We start from the raw sequence: 22748 nt of genomic DNA on the forward strand, positions 1-22748 counted from the left end.
TTTTTTTTTTTTAGAATTTCTTATTTTTCTTCTCTGAGTGAGGAAACTGGCACTGACTTTTAGACCAGAACTGAAGTTAGATATTTTCCCTAGATACTTTCAATTGAACAAACTAACAAAAAATATTCTTGTGATTAAGAGATTGGTTCAAGATGGCAGAATAGAAGGACATGTGTTTATCTCCTCTTGCGAGAGCCCAAATCACAAGTAGCAGTTGAACAACCATTGACAGGAGGATGCAATAATAATAGTGACTTCTTCATAGTTCACAGTTAGATAACCTTGAAAACTGGGCTTCCCTGTTTGCTCAGTGACAAAGAATCCACCTGCTAGTGCAAGAGACACACATTCGATCCTTGGGTGGGAACGATGCCCTGGAGAAGGAAATGGCAACCCACTCCAGTATATTTGCTTAGGAAATCCCGTGGACAGAGGAGTCTGGTGGGCTACAGTCCATGGGGTTGCAAAAGAGTTGGACATGACTTAGCAACTATATAACAACAAACCTTGAAAACTAACCAAAAGAAGAAGTTCCTTTTCTTGCCACCTTCACTTTTTACTCCTGGAATGTGATTCCTACTCTCTGTTGTTCACCTGGACTCACTGTTACTGGCCCAACTTAAGGAAACACAGGGACCTCACTTCTTTCCTGCATCTTTTGTCTGCCTGAAGATTGAGAGAGGTTGGAAAGAAGAGAGAGAGGAGAGTTCTTTCACTCCTAGTGGCCTCTCCCGTAATGACCAGTTCTTTTAGACGTGCCAGGTAACTTCTACTGCCTTATGACTAATCAGCCCAGGGGGAGGATCCCTACAGTTTTCTAAGATACAGAGTGGATAGTTTGCAGTGAAGAATTAAAATCTGAAGAAAGAAATATAATCTTGTATTCTTGGGCTGCTAATCTTTTTTTTCAGTAAGTGGATGGAACCATCAGCTGGTCTTAGGTATAGCTTTTTGCTCCTTTTCTTCATCTATAGGGTTACAGATGCAGGTTACTTACAAATATAGCATGACCTAATGTTTACAAATGTTTTAATCAAAGGAAACTCTTTCCTTATAAGTCTTTGCAGCCAGCCAGCAGCTTATGGTATTTGAAGCCTGGCTGCCTACAGTGCTGCTCTAGAGTAACCATCATAACATTTCCCTTGCCTTCAAACTGCCTCTGGAGACATAGAGCAGACACTGGTGTCAGACTGGCATTGTAGAGTGGCTTTCATTTAAACTTGGGCATCGAGGTTCCAGGCAAAATTACAAAAAAGTAGTGGTAGTTTTTGGTGTCTAGCCACCGTCTTTCTTCTCTTCTTTTGATCTCTTGGCGTGTCCTTCTTTTGCCCTCTAAAAATGGGGAAAAATGGAGGAAAGGAATAGGAGTTTGAGTCCTCACTAGGTGCAAGGCTCTGTGTATGTCATTGTAGATACTGAATTTATTAACCTGTCAGTGACCCTGTAATGTAAGGCTGGGATGTAGGCAGGTCAGAAACTTGTCCAGGTCAGCGGCAGAGCCTGAAGTTTTACTCAGTTTGGTCTAGTCCATATTCATCGTACGATTCCATGCTGCCTCCTCACAAGAGTTACCTCTGTATCACCATCCCACCCACACCGGCCATTTTCTGGGAGCATCAGGTTTCAGAAGTACCTCTTTCTTTTTTTTTCATTTTTTCCTGGTCAAAGCTCTCCTTACTTTGTTGAGATGGATATAAGCAAAATATTCATTTATTTTTTTATTGGCCATGTCATTTGGCTTGTGAGATTGAACTCCTTGCTCTCACTCAGCAGGGAGAGCAAGGAGCCCTAACCACTGGACCACCGCCAGAGAATTCTCTCAGCAAAATATTTAAAAGAAAGCAACGGAATTGTGTCACTTAGTACCCATCTCCCCTTCTTCCCTTTTGTATTAGAACCCTCCCAGGCTTTAGCTGGGCACATTGTAGCCCAGTGACAGACCACATTTTCCAGACCTCCCTTGCACGTTGTTCAGTCATGAAGTCGTGTCTGACTCTTTGCGATCCCATAGACTGCAGCACACTAGGCTTCCCTGTCCTTCACATCTCTCAGAGCTTACCCAAACTCATGTCCATTGAGTTAGTCATGCTATCCAACCATCTCATCCTCTGTCATCCCCTTCTTCTGCCGTCAATCCATGTGACCAAGTTGAGTCAGTGGGATTTCAGCATTTGAACCCATGTAATTTCTGGATCATACTCTTAAAGCCAAATTCTTTGGACTTTCTTTGCCCCTCTCTGGTCTTTTGAGAAAGACCTTAACTGTAGCCTTGGACCCAAAGTTGTAAACCACATGCTACCCCAATGCAAAGCTGTTCTCAACAACCTGGATCCCTAGACACCACATCCTCTTTTTTACTAGTTCCTCCAGGGCTCCATGTAACTTCATCCAAGGTCCTCTGCACCTCTGACTCTCTGCATCTCTCTTGGATGCTATATAAATTTTTGTCCCCAACTGTTATTCTTCACTTAGTGAATCCCTGATCCTTATGTCCACACTGGAATTGTCTGATGAATTCTAGGACTGTATTTCTTCCCTGTTAGATAACTCCCCCCAATTATTCCATAACTACCTCAACTATAACACTTATACAAGTAAAATCATCATTTCCTCTAAAAACCTCCCATCTGCTAGCCCAACTGAAGTGATGATGCCCCGCCCCTTCTGGAAATTACCTGTGGAATTTCTGCCCCTCCCTTGGCACCAAGCGCTGTGCGTATTGCATCCACAGCACCCCTGTAATCTGCTCTGTCCTGTGCATTTCTGCTTGTTTAGGTCCTTGTCACATCTACATAGCATCCCAAAGGTCCTCTTACTGCTAGACAGACTTTCTTTCCTGGTAACCAGTCATACCATGCCACTGCCAAAGTGGCTAGTCTCAAACTAAAGCTGGATTGAATTAGGGCCACGGAGGAACTCAAAAGCCTCTTGATGAAAGTGAAAGTGGAGAGTGAAAAAGTTGGCTCAAAGCTCAACATTCAGAAAACGAAGATCATGGCATCCGGTCCCATCACTTCATGGGAAATAGAAGGGGAGACAGTGGAAACAGTGTCAGACTTTATTTTTCTGGGCTCCAAAATCACTACAGATGGTGACTGCAGCCATGAAATTAAAAGACGCTTACTCCTTGGAAGGAAAGTTATGACCAACCTAGATAGCATATTCAAAAGCAGAGACATTACTTTGCCAACAAAGGTTCGTCTAGTCAAGGCTATGGTTTTCCTGTGGTCATGTATGGATGTGAGAGTTGGACTGTGAAGAAGGCTGAGCGCCAAAGAATTGATGCTTTTGAAGTGTGGTATTGTAGAAGACTCTTGAGAGTCCCTTGGACTGCAAGGAGATCCAACCAGTCCATTCTGAAGGAGATCAGCCCTGGGATTTCTTTGGAAGGAATGATGCTAAAGCTGAAACTCCAGTACTTTGGCCACCTCATGCCAAGAGTTGACTCATTGGAAATGACTCTGATGCTGGGAGGGATTGGGGGCAGGAGGAGAAGGGGACGACAGAGGATGAGATGGCTGGATGGCATCACTGACTCAATGGACATGAGTCTGAGTGAACTCCGGGAGTTGGTGATGGACAGGGAGGCCTGGCGTGCTGCGATTCATGGAGTCACAAAGAGTCGGACACGACTGAGCGACTGATCTGATCTGATCTGAGCCTCCCAGTCTTTTGTCATCAACTCCCCAGCAGCCCACCCCATTCTGTTTCCAGGGCTTCACTTCTTCTAAGATCTCCACAAATGCATCGTGTTGTTTCAAGTTCTTAGTTGTTTCCATGTTCTGTTCTCTTTTTTAAATGGCTCACTTCTACCTCTACCCCACCCAATATAAATGAGCCAGCTTTTTATGAATTTGCTGGCTTAGCACCTTCCATCCTCTGATGAATATTCTTTGATGCTTTTTCTGGAAATTTGGCAGAATTATTGTATGTAAGTATGTTAATTTACTTGTTTCTGCAGGCACCAAATATTTGTTGAGTACCTACTATATGCCGAGCACTATAATAGGCTCTGAGGAAGTTAGAAATAGAAAGATGTGGTCCTTCATTTAGACAGGTCAGAGTCTCACCGGGATAGAGTCATAGAAAGCAATACTTAGAATAGTTACACATCAGAGTGCACGTCATGGGATGCAGCATTTGCGTGGAGATCTGATGGATGGGGCAGAGTTTGCAGGGACCTGTGTGTTGCAGGTCAGGGGAACAGGCACTGGTGTTGGAGGGCAGTGCATGCTGAGATCCCTATTGTCAGAGAAACAAAGACGAGTTGGGTGGAAACACACACACACACAATTCTCCACACTGGTAGGAGTGATGTTTTAAAATATAAACCAGATTATATCACTTCTTTCTGGGCTCAGAAATCCTCCACGGCTTCCCATCTCCCTTAGATCAAGTTCAGAGTGCTACGTATTATCTCTAAGGCCCCCCCCTGGTTTGTCAACATCAATCGAAGTGCCTCTGTGATTCAAGCTCCTGGGATTCTCCCACTTGCCCACTGAGCTCTAGCCAGACTCTATTCCTGTAAGTTTCTGGAACATTCCAGACACCCTCTGCCTCGGGGCCTTTGTGCTTGTTACTCTCTGTGCCTGGAAAGCTCTTAGGTTATCTGCATGGCTCCCCTCCTCAGTTCAGTCAGATCTCTGTTGAGAATACCAGAGCAGCTTCCCCTGACTATTACACAAAATGAAATTCCCCCCTCTTCTGATGATTCTTCATCTCCTTTCTGCACTAGAATGTGAGTTCCATGAGGGCAGGGGCTCTTTCTATCACAACAGCTGAGGAAAATCATGCCCGGTGCATATTAGGAATCAGTAATTGTTGAATTCATTAATTTGAACATATTTGAACACTTTTAACTTTTTCCAAGCAGTTACATGTTCATAAACTGCCTCTATTTTATCATTATAACACTCTTCTGAGGTAAGTCTTAACTGTTTTCCTTCTAAAGATAATCCAGCCAAATTTCCTGGAGATTAAACATTCTGATAAAGGTCAGGTAGAAAATTAAGACCAAGTAGAAAATTAAGACCAGACGCAAGCTGAGAACCTATATATCCTGCCTCCCTTTTCTGTTACTAAACTTTTCTGTCTGGCAACTACCATCATCACTAACAAGATAAAGGAAAGTGCTTTGTTCTCAGTATTGTGTACTGGAAATGTGTTCCTAAGGGTATAACTCTCAGAGCACAAAAGCAAAGAAATTCAGTCATAGTTGTCATTTATTGGAAACAGGCAAAGCTCCAGTACTTATTTTTGAGAACATAAATGAGAGCTCTATTTCTGAAACAGGCTTAGGTTTTATTTTTATTACAGTAGGAGGCCTGGATTCTAAAGAATAAAAAGAGTCATAATTATATTGTTACGAAGCTGAGGATAAATCTTTGTGAATAATATTTTTATTAAGTCTAATCCGTATCTGATAGCAAAGCAGTCATATCAAAATCTTGAATACTGTTTTACTTTGTCTTTGCTTTTTTAATATAATGTAACTTATTTTTTAACTTTTATATTGGGGTATAGTTGATCAACAACGTTGTGTTAGTTTCAGGTGTACAGCAAAGTGATTCAGTTATACATATACATATGTCTATTCTCTTTCAAGTTCTTTTCCCATTTAGGTTATTAAAGAATATTGAGCAGAGTTCCCTGAACTATACAGTAGACTCTTGTTGATTATCTGTTTTAAATATAGCAAGGCGTATAGGTCAATTCCCGAGAAGGCAGTGGCACCCCACTCCAGTACTCTTGCCTGGAAAATCCCATGGATGGAGGAGCCTGGTAGGCTGCAGTCCATGGGGTCGCTAAGAGTCAGGCACGACTGAGCGACTTCACTTTCACTTTTCACTTTCATGCATCGGAGGAGGAAATGGCAACCCACTCCAGTGTTCTTGCCTGGAGAATCCCAGGGACGGGGGAGCCTGGTGGGTTGCCGTCTATGGGGTCGCACAGAGTAGGACACGACTGAAGCAGCTTAGCAGCAGCAGCAGCAGCAGCAGCATAGGGTCAATTCCAACCTCCCATCTGTCCATCCTCCCCACCCTTCTCCCCAGTGAGAAGTTTGTTCCCCCCAATGAGAAGTTTGTTCTCTAGGTCTCGGATTCTGTTTCATATATAATTTCATTTGTCTTTTTTTGTCATGAAGTTGAGAATAAATCTTTGTGAATAATACTTTTAGTAAGGCCATTTCATATATGATAGCAAAGGTGTCATATGGAAATCTTGAATACTGTTTTACCTTGTCTTTGTTTTGTTTTTTTGTGCAGAGGAATTATACAAAGTATAGATGAGATTTATTCATCCTTTTTAATTTGGATCAAATATATTACCAAAAGCTGCAAATATGAAAGAGTTTTTTAAAAAATGCTTTCTCAGAAACATCCTTGAGATAATTTTCTGCGATGTTGAAAAGTATCCCAAGATAAAGTATTCTTCTGTGAGGATAATTCATAATTAACAGTTTCATTTGGTTTAATTTTTTTTTTCATTCATAAGAGCTTGCCGCTGTTTTATAATTTGTTAATGAAACTTCTTCGCTAGGCTTGTTTGGGAAAAAAAAAACAATCAGCTCAGATCAGATCAGTCACTCAGTCGTGTCCGACTCTTTGCGACCCCATGAATCGCAGCACGCCAGGCCTCCTTGTCCATCACCAACTCCCAGAGTTCACTCAGACTCATGTCCATCGAGTCAGAGATGCCATCCAGCCATCTCATCCTCTGTCGTCCCCTTCTCCTCCTGCCCCCAATCCCTCCCAGCATCAGAGTCTTTTCCAATGAGTCAACTCTTGGCATGAGGTGGCCAAAGTACTGGAGTTTCAGCTTTAGCATCATTCCTTCCAAAGAAATCCCAGGGCTGATCTCCTTCAGAATGGACTGGTTGGATCTCCTTGCAGTCCAAGGGACTCTCAAGAGTCTTCTCCAACACCACAGTTCAAAAGCATCAGTTCTTCAGAGCTCAGCCTTCTTCACAGTCCAACTCTCACATCCATACATGACCACAGGAAAAACCATAGCCTTGACTAGACGGACCTTTGTTGGCAAAGTAATGTCTCTGCTTTTGAATATGCTATCTAGGTTGGTCATAACTTTCCTTCCAAGGAATAAGCGTCTTTTAATTTCATGGCTGCAGTCACCATCTGTAGTGATTTTGGAGCCCAGAAAAATAAAGTCTGACACTGTTTCCCCATCTATTTCCCATGAAGTGGTGGGACCGGATGCCATGATCTTCGTTTTCTGAATGTTGAGCTTTAAGCCAACTTTTTCACTCTCCACTTTCACTTTCATCAAGAGGCTTTTGAGTTCCTCTTCACTTTCTGCCATAAAGGTGGTTTCATCTGCATATCTGAGGTTATTTATTGATATTTCTCCCGGCAATCTTGATCCCAGCTTGTGTTTCTTCCAGTCCAGCGTTTCTCATGATGTACTGTGCATAGAAGTTAAATAAGCAGGGTGACGATATACAGCCTTGACGTACTCCTTTTCCTATTTGGAACCAGTCTGTTGTTCCATGTCCAGTTCTAACTGTTGCTTCCTGACCTGCATACAAATTTCTCAAGAGGCAGATCAGGTGGTCTAGTATTCCCATCTCTTTCAGAATTTTCCACAGTTTATTGTGATCCACACAGTCAAAGGCTTTGGTATAGTCAATAAAGCAAAAATAGATGTTTTTCTGGAACTCTCTTGCTTTTTCCATGATTCAGCGGATGTTGGCAGTTTGATCTCTGGTTCGTCTGCCTTTTCTAAAACCAGCTTGAACATCAGGAAGTTCACGGTTCACATACTGCTGAAGCCTGGCTTGGAGAATTTTGGGCATTACTTTACTAGCATGTGAGATGAGTGCAATTGGTGTAGGGGCACTCTGTAGGGGATGTTGGAGATGGTTTCTCCAGGGTAGATGACACCAGAGCCAAGTCATGAAGAGTGGGGCGGGTGTTGACATTCAAATGTGGGGTAAAGGGGTACATGGAGTGTGTTTCAGGTGGCATGAACACACGCTTGAAGACTTGTTCCCTTAAGGAGCAACCACCTTCTAGACTTTGCCTTCTTTGTACTTGATCACAGGGCTTTCCCAAAGAAGATGCCTGAAATAAGAAATAATATTGGGGCACATTTAAGAAACACTTAACAGAAAAGATGGGCATGAAATGGGGTTTTATGTAAATCAAAGTCTTACATGAATGCTCTGTTGCCTCCGATAAATGAAGTGTTGACATGGAATGCAAAAATCACTGTAAAAAAGAGAACTTGTTATCTTGGATTAAGTTTATTATGATAACATGAAGCTTGTTGAAATGATGACATGAGGTTTATTATCATTTAACCAGAATTATTTATACTTAAGACTTTAGCAAAATTGCACACAGATTATCTAAAGAATTAAAGAGACATCACCATGAAGCAAGTAATAGAAAGTATTTGGTTGGATAAAAAGAAAATGGTGGTTTCCTAGATTTTGTAGGAGGCCTGTAAGTGATGCAGTGGAGAAGAGAAAAGCTGGAGAAGCAGGTGGAGGAAAGAGATATAAATGTTCACCAAGGTTAGATGAAGTTAGCAAAGAAGGAAATATATATAAAAATCAGAAGCCTTGAGGACCAGTCAGAGCTTTTTTGATGCTTCACTTGGTGTCTGGTCATCTACCTTTTTTGACATTTCTTCATGGAGAAAGAAAGGAGCAGATTGATGGAGATGAACAAGACACCACTAACCCTAAAAATTCGGATATAGAGTCAATCCCTCCCACTATACTGCACGTTCAGAACATTTCTTCCTACCGTGATCAGGTAAGGAAGAAAGAAGACTTGGCAGTTGAAAAGAAAACCACAGCACAAAGAATTTAAAGGACCAAATGACAATTAAATGGAAGAGTTAAAATGAAACACCTGGTCTTTGGACTCCTAATAAAGTGTTCTTTGCTACCACACTACACTACATCTCTTTTTTGGGATTTATTTTTTATTGCTAAAAACCCAGCGATTGTTCCTGCTTTGTGAATCATAGCACATTGTAAGGCTCAGCCTGGCGTGGTTAGAATAGAGTGCTCAAGTGAGAGTTAGTCATATTTTGGCTTCATAGCTAACCTACTGTTGAATATTGAAACTGTGACATTCTTTAATCCTTCTGCATCTCATTTTCTCTTCTTCCTTGATCTGTGTTATGTCTTGAAGCTCAGTGTGAATGGAGTCATCTAGATACCTTGTTCTTACCACAAGAATACCGTTGGTGCTACCATCCTAGGCCAGCCATATGCTAAGTCGCTTCAGTCGTGTCCAACTCTGTGCGACCCCACAGACGGCAGCCCACCAGGCCCCCGCCGTCCCTGGGATTCTCCAGGCAAGAACACTGGAGTGGGTTCCCATTTCCTTCTCCAATGCATGAAAGTGAAAAGTGAAAGTGAAGTCGCTCAGTCGTGTCTGACTCTTAGCGACCCCGTGAACCGCAGCCTACCAGGCTCCTCCGTCGATGGCAGGAGCATTTTCATTTCCTCCGTTCATTTTCTGGGTAAGAGTACTAGAGTGGGTTGCCATTGTCTTCTCCGCCAGCCATATGGTTTGCTCCCAAATATGGGTTGCGGTTTCATTGGTTCTGTGGGTCTCGGGAATTTTGTTTAGGCCATTTTCTGTGTAATTCTGTGTTCAACTTCATTGAGGAACTTAAGACTTCCTGAAAAATTCCCTGGTGGTTTAGTTGCTAAGTTGTGTAGGACTCTTTGTGACCCCATGGACTGTGTCCATGTAGGTCCCCATATAGCCTGTCAGGCTCCTCTGTCCATGGGATTTTTCAGGCAAGAATACTGGAGTGGGTTGCCATTGCCTTCTCCAGGGGATCTTCCCCACCCAGGGATCAAACCTGTGTCTCCTGCACTGCAGGCAGATTGTTTACCATCTGAGCCACCAAGAAAGCCTAAAGAATTCCCTAGTAGATTGTAGAAATGTTCAGTGTATGTTATGTAAACAGTTCAAGGTTACTGAGCACTTGCTAAGTGCTGGACACTTACAGTCACCCCTGAGGTATAGCAGATGGATAAGACACAGGATCCTTGACCAGCTAGTGTGGAGTGGAGTGAGGTTTTACACTCAGGTCCTTGACTCTGCTCTGAATCACTGAGCTGTACTGTTTACATGGAAAATGGTTTCTGAAAGGTGTGTTTTGGTGATGTGCTGTGCTGTGCTTAATCGTTCAGTCACGTTCGTCTCTTTTTGGCCCCATGGACTGTAGCCCGCCAGGCTCCTCTGTCCATGGGGATTCTTCAGGCAAGAATACTGGTTGCCATGGCCTCCTCCAGGGGATCTTCTAAAGCCAGAGATTGAACCCAGGTCTGCTGCATTGCAGGTGGATTCTTTACTGTCTGAGCCACTAGGGGAAGTCCAGGAACACTGGAGTGGGTAGCCTATCCCTTCTCCAGGGGATCTTCCAGCCCAGGAATTGAACTGAGGTCTCCTGCCTTGCAGGCGGATTCTTTACCAGCTGAGCTACCAGGGAAGCCCTTCTGTCTTGGTAGGGCACAATTAATTCTGGTAGTTGAAATTCTCCAAAACCAGAGTTGGTTGTTCATTGGAACCCAAGTGGCTGCTTTCACACCAGATGTAGGTCTTGCTCAAATAACGGGAACAAAGTAAGAGCTCCCCACAGAAAAACGTTCCTTGGAGGCCCACAGATTGTTCACTTTGTTCACATGCAGACCTGGAATTCATTGTGACATGTCTTATTTGAGTTGTATGAAGTGCAAGGAGTCCTGACAACTATAGCAGTTCGAATGTTCATCATTAATCTCAGCTCTGTAATTAAGCGTCTGTGACATGTGCAAGCTTTCTTTGAAATCTGGGAATGAAAATAGACCATTAACAATGAAGCAGAAATGAGGTTTTATTTCTACAGCTATAAGTTTTCTTACACAGTAAAATCTAGAAACATACAGTTTGTTGTTAAAAGTGTAATGTCTATCCACTCTCTCTATATATATTTAGCACTAATTTTGACTAAATTAAAGTAATACAGTTTGTCAGTTTTTGAGATTCACCTAAGATTCCCAATGGAATTCCCCTTGTTTCCCCATTCATTCGTTCAAAAAACACTGAATATCTTTTGTGCCATACACTGGATTAAGTATACTAAAGCCTCTTAATTACTCGTATGTTGGTGCATCGACATGTTATTACAAGGAGTAAAATCTTAAGCCCAGTTATTTGAAATCCTTTGCTTCTGATCATACTTAGTATGATAGCAGTTTTGAGAGAGACATAAGCCAGCTAGCAGTGCATAATTGAGAAGGTAAAACTTGGAGATGGCTCAAGATGGTGATGGCATCATGTGTGGGGTTTTTAGACCCAACATGGAAGCAGTAGGAACATTTTTGCCATTTTAAATAGAGGATCTAAAATGTGACAAATTAGCCTTCAGCCTCAAGGGAAATAGTAATTTAAGCTCCTGGTGCTTGATCCTTAGAAAGGAGCTTCATCATAATCAGAAGAAAATGATCTGAAGATCAGATCATTAGAGCTAATGTTTCAGCTGTGCTCCAGAGATGTGCCCCATCGGTCACCTCTGCACTGCACGGGGTTGGGGGAGTAGGGAATGGTGGAAAGGGGTTGGTGGTTGAAAACCTGCTTCCCATCTCAATCCCTCTTTCATGTTTGAAGAAAAGGCAGTGTAGCTGAAGGAAACTTTGAAAAAAAATATGAGTATAGACCAGCACACACAGTTTACCAATGAGCGAACGGAGGCCCAGATATATTCCAGGAAAGGCAAATAGCTATATAAGAAAGTGAATATAATCATGGTTTTCTACACTGCCTGGGGTATCAGTGAGCCGTTGTACAGTCATTTTGCCAGCATAGTGTAAATTCTGACTATTGAGTTATATACGAATTGTGACATAGCTACGCTGGGTGAACTGAAGATGATGAAGCATGGGGGTTTGCAGGAGAGGAAAGTCTTCATGTGCCCCTGTAAGAAGTTAATAGATAATACCTAAAGCTGATTAATTAAAACATAAATAGCTTTGTCAACATAGCATTTAAAAATGCAGAGGTTCAATGGAACAGAATACAGAGCCCAGAAATAAAATCACACACCTTTGGTCAATTAATCTTCAACAAAGGAGGCAAGAATATACAATAGAGAAAAAAACCGTGTCTTCGATAAGTTGTGGGGAAACTGGACAGCTACATGTAAAGAATGAAATTAGAACACTACCTAACACCATACACAGAAATAAACTCAAAATGGCTTAAAGACTTAAATATAAGACATGACAACATAAAACTAGAAGAAAACATAGACAAAACAGTCTCTAACATAAATTATGGCAGTATTTTTTTAGAGCAGTCTCTCAAGGCAGTAGAAATAAAAGCAAAGATAAACAAGTGGAACCTAACCAAATTTATAAGCTTTTGCACAGCAAAGGAAATCATAAAATGAAAAGATGATCTACAAGCTGGGAGGAAATATTTGAAAAAAATGGAACCAACAAGGTCTTAATTTCTAAAATATACAAACAGCTCATACAACTCAATAACAAAAAACCAGACAACCCAATGAAAAAATGGGCAGAAGACCTAAATAGATATTTCTCCGAAGAAGACATACAGATGGCCAATAAGCACATGAAAAGATGCTCAACATTACTAGTTATTAGAGAAATGCAAATCAAACTACATTGAGGTACCACCTCATTCCAGTCAGAATGGCCATCATTAAAAAGTGTAAAAATGGTAAATGCTGCAGAGGGTGTGGAGAGAAGGGAACCTTCTTACACTTTTGGTGGGAATGTAAATTGGTACAGCCACTGTGGAAAACAGTATGAAGGTTCCTTAGAAAACTAAAAATAGAGTTGTCCTGTGAGTTAGCAGTCCCATTCTTGGGCATATATCTGAACAAAATTCTAATTTTAAAAGATACAGGCACGCTTACGTTCATAGCAACACTACTTATAATAGCCAAGAAATGGAAACCTACATGTCCATTGACAAATGAATGGATAAAGAAGATATCTATATATATGTATATATAGATATATATGTATACACACACATATATATAATATTGCCTATCAAATAATAATATCCCACATTAATTAATATATATATACTAGAGTACTACTACTCAGCCATAAAAAAGAATAAAATAATGCCATCTGTAACTACATGGATGAGTCTAGAGATCATATTGAGTGAAGTAAGTCAGACAGGGAAAGAAAAATACCTATGATATCACTTTCATGTGGTATCTAAGATACGACACAATGAACTCATCTATGAAACAGAAACAGCCTCACAGACATAGAGAACAGAATTCCTGTAAGGAATTCTCTGGCAGTCTGGTGGTTAGGACTCAGCATTTTCATTGCTTAGGGCTCAGGTTTGATCCCTTTTTGGAAAACTAAAGTCCCACAAGCCATGTTGCTCAGCCAAAAAAATAAAAAGAAAAAGAAACAGACTTGTGAAAGCAGGTGGGCAGGGGAGGGTTGAATTGGGAGTCTGGGTCTAGTAGATGCAAGCTATTGTATATAGGGTGGATAAACAACAAGGTCCTGTCGTATAGCATGGAAAACTATAGTTAATATCCTGTAGTAAGCCATAGTAGATAGTAAAATTTGTTATAAAATAAAAAAATTTAAAATGCAGAGGTAAGAAGAAAATGTATAGAAGTATATAGAAAAATGCTAAATAAAGTTGAAATTGATTTCCTGTTCAGAGCATGTCTAAGGATACGAGGGGAGTCCAGAGCTTCTGTTTTCTGTGAATGTATTACTTTTTCAACAAATAAAAATAAAACTTGAAGGAATGTATAATATGCATTTGTATCCTATGTATGCCCCCTACCCTTGGTAGAAAAATAACTCATTTGTCAAGGAGACCCTTCCTTGGGAGATCTAAGGGTGGAGGCTTAGATCAAATCTGTGGCTGGCTGTTTCCCAGCTAAACCAGTTATGCCTTTGGCTACTCATTTGTATTTCTCCTTAAATTACTGTAGGAACACAAGCCGCCTCCAGAAAGGTGAAAGCATGATGGCGCAAGTTTTTGAAACAGCCTGTACTTAGGAGACAATTTCTCTGATAATTCCTTTTGTCCTATCTTATACCAATTCTAAATAAGAATCAGCCCCTAACTACTCTTTTTGATGTTTTTTAAAACAGGGAAATGCACATAAAATCATGGAGAAATGTACATTACCTCTAACAGGAAAGCAGTGTGTCAACCGTATCATTACTGAAAAGGTAAAGTGCCTTTCTCTTTCATTTCCTCTAGTGCCTGCTACCTTTTTTAAAAAATGTGTAAGCATTTTAGAACTTTTTGTTACTTTCTAAAAGTGTATTACATTGGTAGTCATGGGATTAATTTAATCCGTGGGTAGACTGAATAGGAAGATTCATCAATTTAATGTTTCTGGATGCAGAATTCTTAAGTGAACTTCTCTGGAAATATACATATACACACAAAATGAACTATTGCCCTTGGTAACTTTGACAGTGTGATACAAATAAAAGTTATATTGAGCCTTATGACTAATACAATAGATGATCTATACAAAGTTAAGAATATATTTATCATTCCTGTCTTCTTTGATTTCCTGAATTGCAAATACATATTGTTGGATCTCATTTTAGGAAACTCAGTAAAAATTAGGTTTTAACCATTTAGGTGCAAATTGCAGTATGGCCCCACAGTGAACCAAAAAATCTATTCTTTGGTTCTTGCATAAAGCGGACTTCAGAACACACTTGCGTTTTAGAGGACCTCTAGATATTATCTTCTTTGATAGAAAAGTGTTACTGGTAAATTGAAACTGAGAACAGCATGACTGCAGGTGCTGTAGTTCCTTTCCGACCCAGATTTGAACCTGAGATGCTGGAATGACATTGCTCTCGTAAGTGAGCCAGGAGGGTGTCATTTTCATTGTTTTGATTCAGTATTTTGATGAACCACAGGACAGAATTCTCTAGATCTAGAGTCTGTTTGTTTTTTCGTAATGGTGCTGTTCCTTTTGGCCTCAGTCAGGTTTAGAACCCTCATTCAGTTGTGGTACGAAGCACCCTAAAGCAGCCTTTTGAAGTAGAAGGCTTATAATACTTTTCAGAAGCCACATTTTAAGGAGAGTTTTGTCCTAAAATGGTGCCTGCCCCTAGGGCAGTTTATATCCATAAAGATGACATATAGAGAAGAACAAGCAGATAAAAGGGCACAAATCTAACCTACCATTTATTCCAAGTCTTATCATTTCTTAAACTCCTCCACAATCATGGACAGAACTTGTTGAAAAGAATCCATTACTTTGAAATCAAAGACAAAACAGTCCTTGCTCCTGTTTTCTTTAATAAAGTGATGGCGGTACAGCTCCTACGGGTAACCCCAGCTACGTTTTACCCCCGATCTTCCTCTTCTCCCTGTAGCCCCCCTTCACGTGCGCCCTCACCGTGTTCTTACCAGTTTAATGTTTTCATGTGGAACCACTCCCATTCAACTCTGCCTCCCCAGATTCTACCCATCTTTTAATATAATTTCCAGCTTCATCATGAAGAGGTTTCCGATAACTTAGCACTCACAATTTCATCCTCAGAGTGGCCCACCGTTCATTTTGGCACTTACCCTCTAATATAGCGACCCCCAGCCCCTGGGTACCCGTCTTAAACCTGGTTGGCACAGCCGGAGGTGAGCGTTAAGATGAGCAACCAAAGCTTCGTCTGCTTCTTCCCGTCGCTCCCTGTCTTTCACATTACCACCTGAACCATCCCACCTGCTACCCCCAGTCTGTGGAAAAATTGTCCTCCACTAAACCAGTCCCTGGTGCCAAAAAAGCTTGGGAACCACTGATTACATGCCTGCATTTTCTCATGAGATTACGTATATGTTATTTAACTTTGCTGCCATTTAAAAAAGCTTTCTACCCTTTCTCTCCATCTGCATTATTGTTTTTTACATTCTTTCATTCCATAAGTATTTCTGAGCTCCTTCTCTGAGGCAGGCTATTGCCAACAGTGGGCTCAGAAAGGAGGACAGTCTACTGCCCAGGAGCACATTCAGGTGGAGCTGACCTCAAGCATCCAGAGGTGCCAGCAGTTAGAGTAATGCATGTAGTAGAGTCCACAGAAGAGATGTGCCAGATCGGATGCTGAGCTGGGAACATAGAGGAAGGCTGCTTAGCAGGCTCAAGAGAGTCTCAGGAAAGCTTCTAAGTGGTATCAGATATAAGCTTTTCTCTTTCTCTCTCTCTTTTTTCTTTTTGGCCACACTGCACAGCTTGTATGATCTTAGTTCCCCAATACCAGGGTCTGAACCCGGGCCCTAGTAGTCTCAGCGGTAAAGAATCCGCCTGCCAACACAGGAGACATGGGTTTGATTCCTGGGTCAGAAAGATCCCCTGGAGAAGAAAGTGGAAACCCACTCTAGTATCTTTGTCTGGGGAATCCCATGGACAGAGAAGCATAGCAGGCTACAGTCCATGAGGTCGCAAATAGTTGGACAGAACTGAGGGTCTCAGTGAAACAAAAAAACAACTCTCGGCAGTGAGAGCTAAGAGTCCTAACCACTGGACCACCAGGGAATTCCCATCAAATATAAGCTTTTAACTGCAAGGCATTTCACAGTCTGAATCTTTTCTCCTCCAGTCTGTTGCTCTCTTTTTGCCTTAACATTCTCCCCACCTCTACCGTCCTAAATGCTGTGAACTATGTGGCATCACTTACACCTTCCCCCACAACACACACCGTGTTCTTCTGGGACTTTGCACATCCTGTCTCTCTCCCTGGCATGCTCTTCCCACCCTAGCCATCTCGCTATTTCCTGCTCATCTTTTATGTCTCAGCTACTTATTCTTCTGGCAAACCTTCCCTATCTCTCCCCAAGTCTTGTCATTGCTTCCCTGAGTCTTAGGACTCCACCCTAACAGCACTGTATTGAAATAACCTCCAAGCTCTGCCTGTCTCACTTATTACTGTTTATCTAACATTGAGCATAATGCTTGACCTGTACACAGTGAATGCCTGTTGAGTAAATACCATACGTTCCTTGATGAGAAATTAATAGATTGAGTGATGAGTCTTGAAAAATAAACATGAGTTTTTATAAGTGAAAATAAGACCAAAGAGGCCCTTCTAGGCAAAAGAAATAAAATAGGCAGGGTCACAGAGGTATTAAAACACAGCTTACTCAAGGACTTGCATATGGGACAGTGTGGAGCATGGGACAGCATGGAGTGAGGGTATAGCCAGGGATTTTGAAGGCTGAAGATGAAAAGCCAGTGAGGGGCCAAATTATGAAGGAATGTGAATATATTGTTAATAAATTTGGGTTTTATATAGAAGGCAGTTGGGAGCCCTTCATGATTTTTAATGGACTTTGCCCTTGTGGCTCAGCTGATAAAGAATCTGCCTACAGTGTGGGAGACCTGGGTTGGGAAGATCCCCTGGAGAAGGGAGAGGCTATCCACTCCAGTATTCTGGCCTGGAGAATTCCATGGACTGTATAGTCCATGGGGTCACAAAGAGCTGGACACAATTGATCGAATTTCCCTTTCACTTTCATGATTTTTAATAGCTGGGGACACCATTGATTAGCGGAGAAGGCAATGGCACCCCACTCCAGTACTTTTGCCTGGAAAATCCCATGGACAGAGGAGCCTGTTAGGCTGCAGTCCATGGGGTCAGGAAGAGTCGGACATGATTGAGTGACTTCACTTTGACTTTTCACTTTCATGCATTGGAGAAGGAAATGGCAACCCACTCCAGTGTTCTTGCCTGGAGAATCCCAGGGATGGGGGAGTCTGGGGGGCTGCCGTCTCTGGGGTCACACAGAGTTGGACACGACTGAAGCGACTTAGCAGCAGCAGCAGTAGCAGCCATTGATTAGATGTTCATTTTGTAGAGCCAAGAGAAGCAAATGGCAACGCACTCCAGTGTTCTTGCCTGGAGAATCCCATGGACAGAGAAGCCTGGTAGGCTGGAGTCCATGGGGTCGCACAGAGTCGGACACAACTGAAGTGACTTAGCAGCAGCAGCAGCAGCAAAGAGCCATGTGGTTTTTACATAGAGTAGGGGGAGAAACCATGAGACTCCCTTCAGGTATCTTGGTCAGAAATATCAAGGTCCTAAACCACAAGACCCAAAGAGAGATTTCAGAAAGATTTAGGAGATGGACACAGCCTAACTTGGTGATGAATGGGGCATAGTACTAAGGCAGAGGTGATTCCTGAGTTTTCTGGCTAGAGTCATGGTTTACCTCTTTTATCTTTAATGAAGCCTGGCTCTGCAGGAAGAGAAAGGGAGGAGCAAGGAAAGGCAGCGAAAAAATAGGTTTTGTTTGAACATACTCAATTTGATATTCCTGAGTAAGGTGACATCGAAAGTATCCAGTCTGAGATTTCTGATAAACAAGTGGAGATGGGTATCTGGAGCTCAGAGAAGTCACAGTTTGAAGGAATATGTGAACTCATTAGCAGACGGGGGTAACTGGAACCTAACCTGTAGGTGGCGTTGTGTAGATAAAGGGAGCTAGGTGTGGCACTTTGGGTGCCTCAGGGAATGGAGTAGGTAGGGTATTTCCCCTGTGCTCTATACATAGTAGATGCTTAATAAATGCTGCCTTGCTATTAACTTTAATGATTGTGAACACTGCCAGAGCAGATGTGGGACTAGAATTCCATTTTCAGCTCTTAAGGAAAGTTCCATTAGTTGCCTGCCATTTGAAAGAGGCTTCAGAGATATTTCGACTCTGCTTTCTTGGTTTTGTGTTGCTAGAATGATGGGATGATAGATACCTTCCTCAACAGCACTTGGGCTGTGACTAATTGCTTTATCCATAATGCAGCCTGTTACGGTGGTGAAAAAATAATAAAATTATTCATCTGTAAAACAAAGTAATTGAAATATTATTCTTGGTAGTTGAACAGTTGGCTGTAGCTTTTAGATTTTAGTGTCTGTCTTTTATCAAGTTTTTGTTTACACTTTATATGACTAAGTGGGGAATCTCCCTCAATATTTCAAAAGTAGATTTCTCATTTTTTTTAAAATTCATAATGTTTAGTTTTCTAATATATGACCTTGAGAGCTAATTAGGGATTGATAAAGATGTTAATAAAAGGTTTTTAAAAGCAATGTCATTTGCCACAGAGTTTATCTTCTTGATCACCGAAGCTTTATACTCATAATACCACAGTTATACACAATAAGGCTCTTTTTCTCTTATTTGTTCCATTTTGATAAATTTGTGGTTGTTCATAATACAAGGGAAAGAATATAGTATGAATGATGCTCCAGACACATTTTCTGCAAATAAAAAGTTGCCAATTAAAAAAAAATTATAATTGTCATTTTGAAATTGAATAACCTACTGCATCATATGGGCGTTCCTCACTGATAATTTTTCCCCCTCAAAACATATTTCAGCTGAAAAGTTTCTTTAGGAACATAAAAATATGGAAACAAAAAAGTTTGCTGAAATAAATCATCCCAAATGTAAATCATCTTTTCCAGTAAAACCAATCAGGTGTCTATTCATCAAACAAAGCAAATATCACTAGTCCCCTTAATGTTTTGCTCCTGAGGAGAAATATCAATTATCTGGAGACAGATAATCATTTGGAGGCTTTAATTTGTGTTCACACACATATGCACATGTGGGAGAAAGAATATGCCTCTGTGGTGTCCTTGCTATGTCTCAGGCATGAGGCCAGCTGCTCCGAGTAGGTTTGTTATTATATTTGTCCTGTATAACAATCTTGGGAAGTAGGTTTGTTTGACATACATCTACAGATGTGAAGACAGGTTCAGCAAAGATTGCATAGCTATTGCCAGCTGAGCTGGAATTCCAGTTCATCTTGAAAGCCAGGATTCTTTCTGCTACATATTGTTGTGTCTTCTTTTTTATTATTTTTAAAATTTCTATTTTATATTGGAGTACACATTGCTGTGTCTTTTTAATAGCCTCCAGGAGTGTGTTTAAAAATGTCAATTTAGGGATGGACTTCCAAGCTAGATGAAAATAAAGATTCTAAGGCTGCAAATAATAGTTGAATTTAAAGTAATTCCAGAGGAGATGAGAGATCTGGGAAGCATAAAAAGTTTAAGTCTGAGGAAGACTGACCTTGAAAACTGGAAGAGGGAACAGTTCCTGTGCATGGAGGACAACTTACTGTAGAGTCCATGAGTGAATGTTTAGGAAAGCAGTTTTGCTTCTTGCAGTTAGAGCTTCCCATTGGTAGGTAATCTGCCTTAGAAAGTGAGCCTTCTACTACTAGAAGTTTCTAAACAAAGCCCCAGAGACCATCTCAGAAGAATGCTTTGAAGAATTCTTGTATGGAAGATTTTATTGCATGACTTTGTGGGTCCCTTCTACTCAATTTGTTGCTTTACCAAGAGTGACCACATGTGTTCTGTATCAGACACAGCTGGTTGAGCCTACCTGCTTGGGTCAAGCTATACCAATTGGCACCACCATCACCTAGTATAACCAATCAGAATGTTGAAATGCAGTGTTTAGGGTGAGGTGAGCCTTCTCATGCTTGTCCTAAACGTGAGCATCTTCATTTGATTTCCATACCAGAGGGAGAGTCACTATGCTTTCAGACCTGTGTGTTTTCACAGGACTTAAGGGAAAGCTTTAATGTTTACGTGGGGGAGGGAGTTGTCTTTCAGGGCAAACTGTCCCTTTACAATTAACTCCTAGCTACTTCAGAGCACCTGCTTTTGTTTCCAGTAATTTACTGAGAAGCATCAGTCAACTTTCCCCCATCATTCCTGTCCTTTCACCTTCTAAATCTCTCCTTCCTCCCTGCTTTTCTTCCTCCTTTTTTTTCAGATCATTGTTAAATGCCAAATTAAATTTTGACCAAAAGTGTTAGATCTAACAAAAGGAAAGTAGTTAAAAAAAAACTGGTTATAATAGTGGCAAATGCCATCAATAGTCAGCATTTATTTATTTTCTGGCATCAACAGCGCTCCCCAACTAATTGCCAATTAAGGCATTGGCGTTTATTCTCACCAAAATATAGTAGTTACAGTTGACACGTTTTCATTGCTGATTTTCAGTCTTTTACCCTGGGTCTTTTCTGTCCTTAAAAAACTTGTGAGGTTATTTCTGTTTCGTGCTATAAAATAATTACAGTGATAGGAATAGTCATTGTCATCTTCTTGATTTTGACAGGCTGTGTTTGATGTGGACAGCAAAAAGGGTCTGACTCTTATTGAACTCTGGGAAGGCCTGACAGTGGATGACATAAAAAAGAGCACTGGGTGTGATTTCACAGTAAGTGTTTCTATGAACAAATCCAGCTACTTGTCCTGTACCCCGAGCTTGGTTAATGGGTATTTATGGGACATGAACCATTAATTTGTGATCATTTTTGGAGTTGACCTTTGCAGGAACAGGAGTGGAAGGATGGGTGCCTCCAATGAGAGCAGGTGGGAGCAGGAACAGGCTCTGACTCAGGGGACAGGGTTGGCTCAGGGATCAGAAGCAGGAGGGGGAGGAACCACTAGGAGCTGCTGCAAACAGCAGGTTGAGCTTGAGCTCTAAGCTATTTACTGTAACATTCCTTGCAGTCCTCTGTTCCTGGGTTATGTATTGGGCACAGCCAAACTTAATTAACTAAAAAATGTGAGCCACACACAGACAAATGATACTTCCTTATTTTGAAACGTATGTGTGGAATTTGATTTTCTCTCTGATTAACTTCTTTGCCTGATCATTCCGTCTATGGGCGATCCTCGAATGTTGAGCTTTTAACACCACTGGATTGATAATCACAAAATAGATGATTCCTGTATTTGAAGAAAAACTGTGCTTTAAAACTCTGACTTACAAAGCATATAAGAACATCGGGAGTATCCACTAAGAAATCTCCAAATCCCTTTTTTAAACAAAGAGAATAAAGTCCACGGGGTCACTCAGTTGTGTCCAGTTCTTTGCGATCCCATGGACTGTAGCCCGCCAGGCTCTTATGTCCATGGAATTCTTCAGGCAAGAATACTGAAGTCGGTAGCCATTCCCTTCTCCAGGGGATCTTCCCAACCCAGGGATCAAACCTGTGAATCTGTGCCTCCTGCATTGGCCGGCGGATTCTTTACTACTACTACCAGCTCGGGCCTGATAATATAAATAATAGCCTTTTAATATAAGAGCTTATTTGTGAATCACCAATCACCAAACTAATGGGATTGGGCAGAGAGTTCAGTCCATTTAGAGTTAATTGAAAGTAAAGGTGAAATGTGTCTGAAAAATGAAGAAATAGACTTTGCTTCTCACATACCTTTTTAAGAACAGCTCTACATGTTAAAATGAAATATATTTATAATGAGAAGAAATATTGCAGCTACCCATCCTTGAGAAAGTAATTTTACGAACTGTTAGTCGCTCAGTCACATCTGACTCTTTGCAACCCTGTGGACTGTACCCCATCAGGCTTCTTTGTCAGCAGAATTTTCTAGGCAAGAATACTGAAGTGGGTTGCCTCTTCCTTCTCTAGGGGTCTTCCTGACCCAATGAGGATCAACCTGACCCACATTGCAGCCAGATTCTTTACCATCTGAGCAAGCAAGGAACTTCCTTGATAAATCAAGCATGTATTTCATACATTTCTTCCTGAGGTACTACATGATTGGCTGGTACCTATTAGTGCTTAACAAACATCTGTAAACAATTGTGCTGCATAATTCACGATCCACATATAACTGTTTCTGGTACTGTGTGAAGGTCTTTGTCTATTAACCTTCTTTGAATTTCCTTACAGAAAAAAGAAGTCTTCCAACAACTCCTTAC

General features: G+C 41.2%; 1 protein-coding gene across 1 annotated transcript in view; it reads left to right on the forward strand.

Annotated features, from left to right (window-relative positions):
- Nucleotides 1-22748, forward strand: part of OXCT1 (3-oxoacid CoA-transferase 1) — a 167464-nt gene that overhangs the window by 138924 nt on the left and 5792 nt on the right. The window contains 2 exon segments of the mRNA NM_001076070.2: nucleotides 14135-14215; nucleotides 21135-21236. Coding sequence (NP_001069538.1) covers nucleotides 14135-14215; nucleotides 21135-21236 — 183 coding nt within the window.

The sequence above is a fragment of the Bos taurus genome, chromosome 20 (genome assembly GCF_002263795.3).
Source record: "Bos taurus isolate L1 Dominette 01449 registration number 42190680 breed Hereford chromosome 20, ARS-UCD2.0, whole genome shotgun sequence".
Classification (NCBI taxonomy): Eukaryota; Metazoa; Chordata; class Mammalia; order Artiodactyla; family Bovidae; genus Bos; species Bos taurus.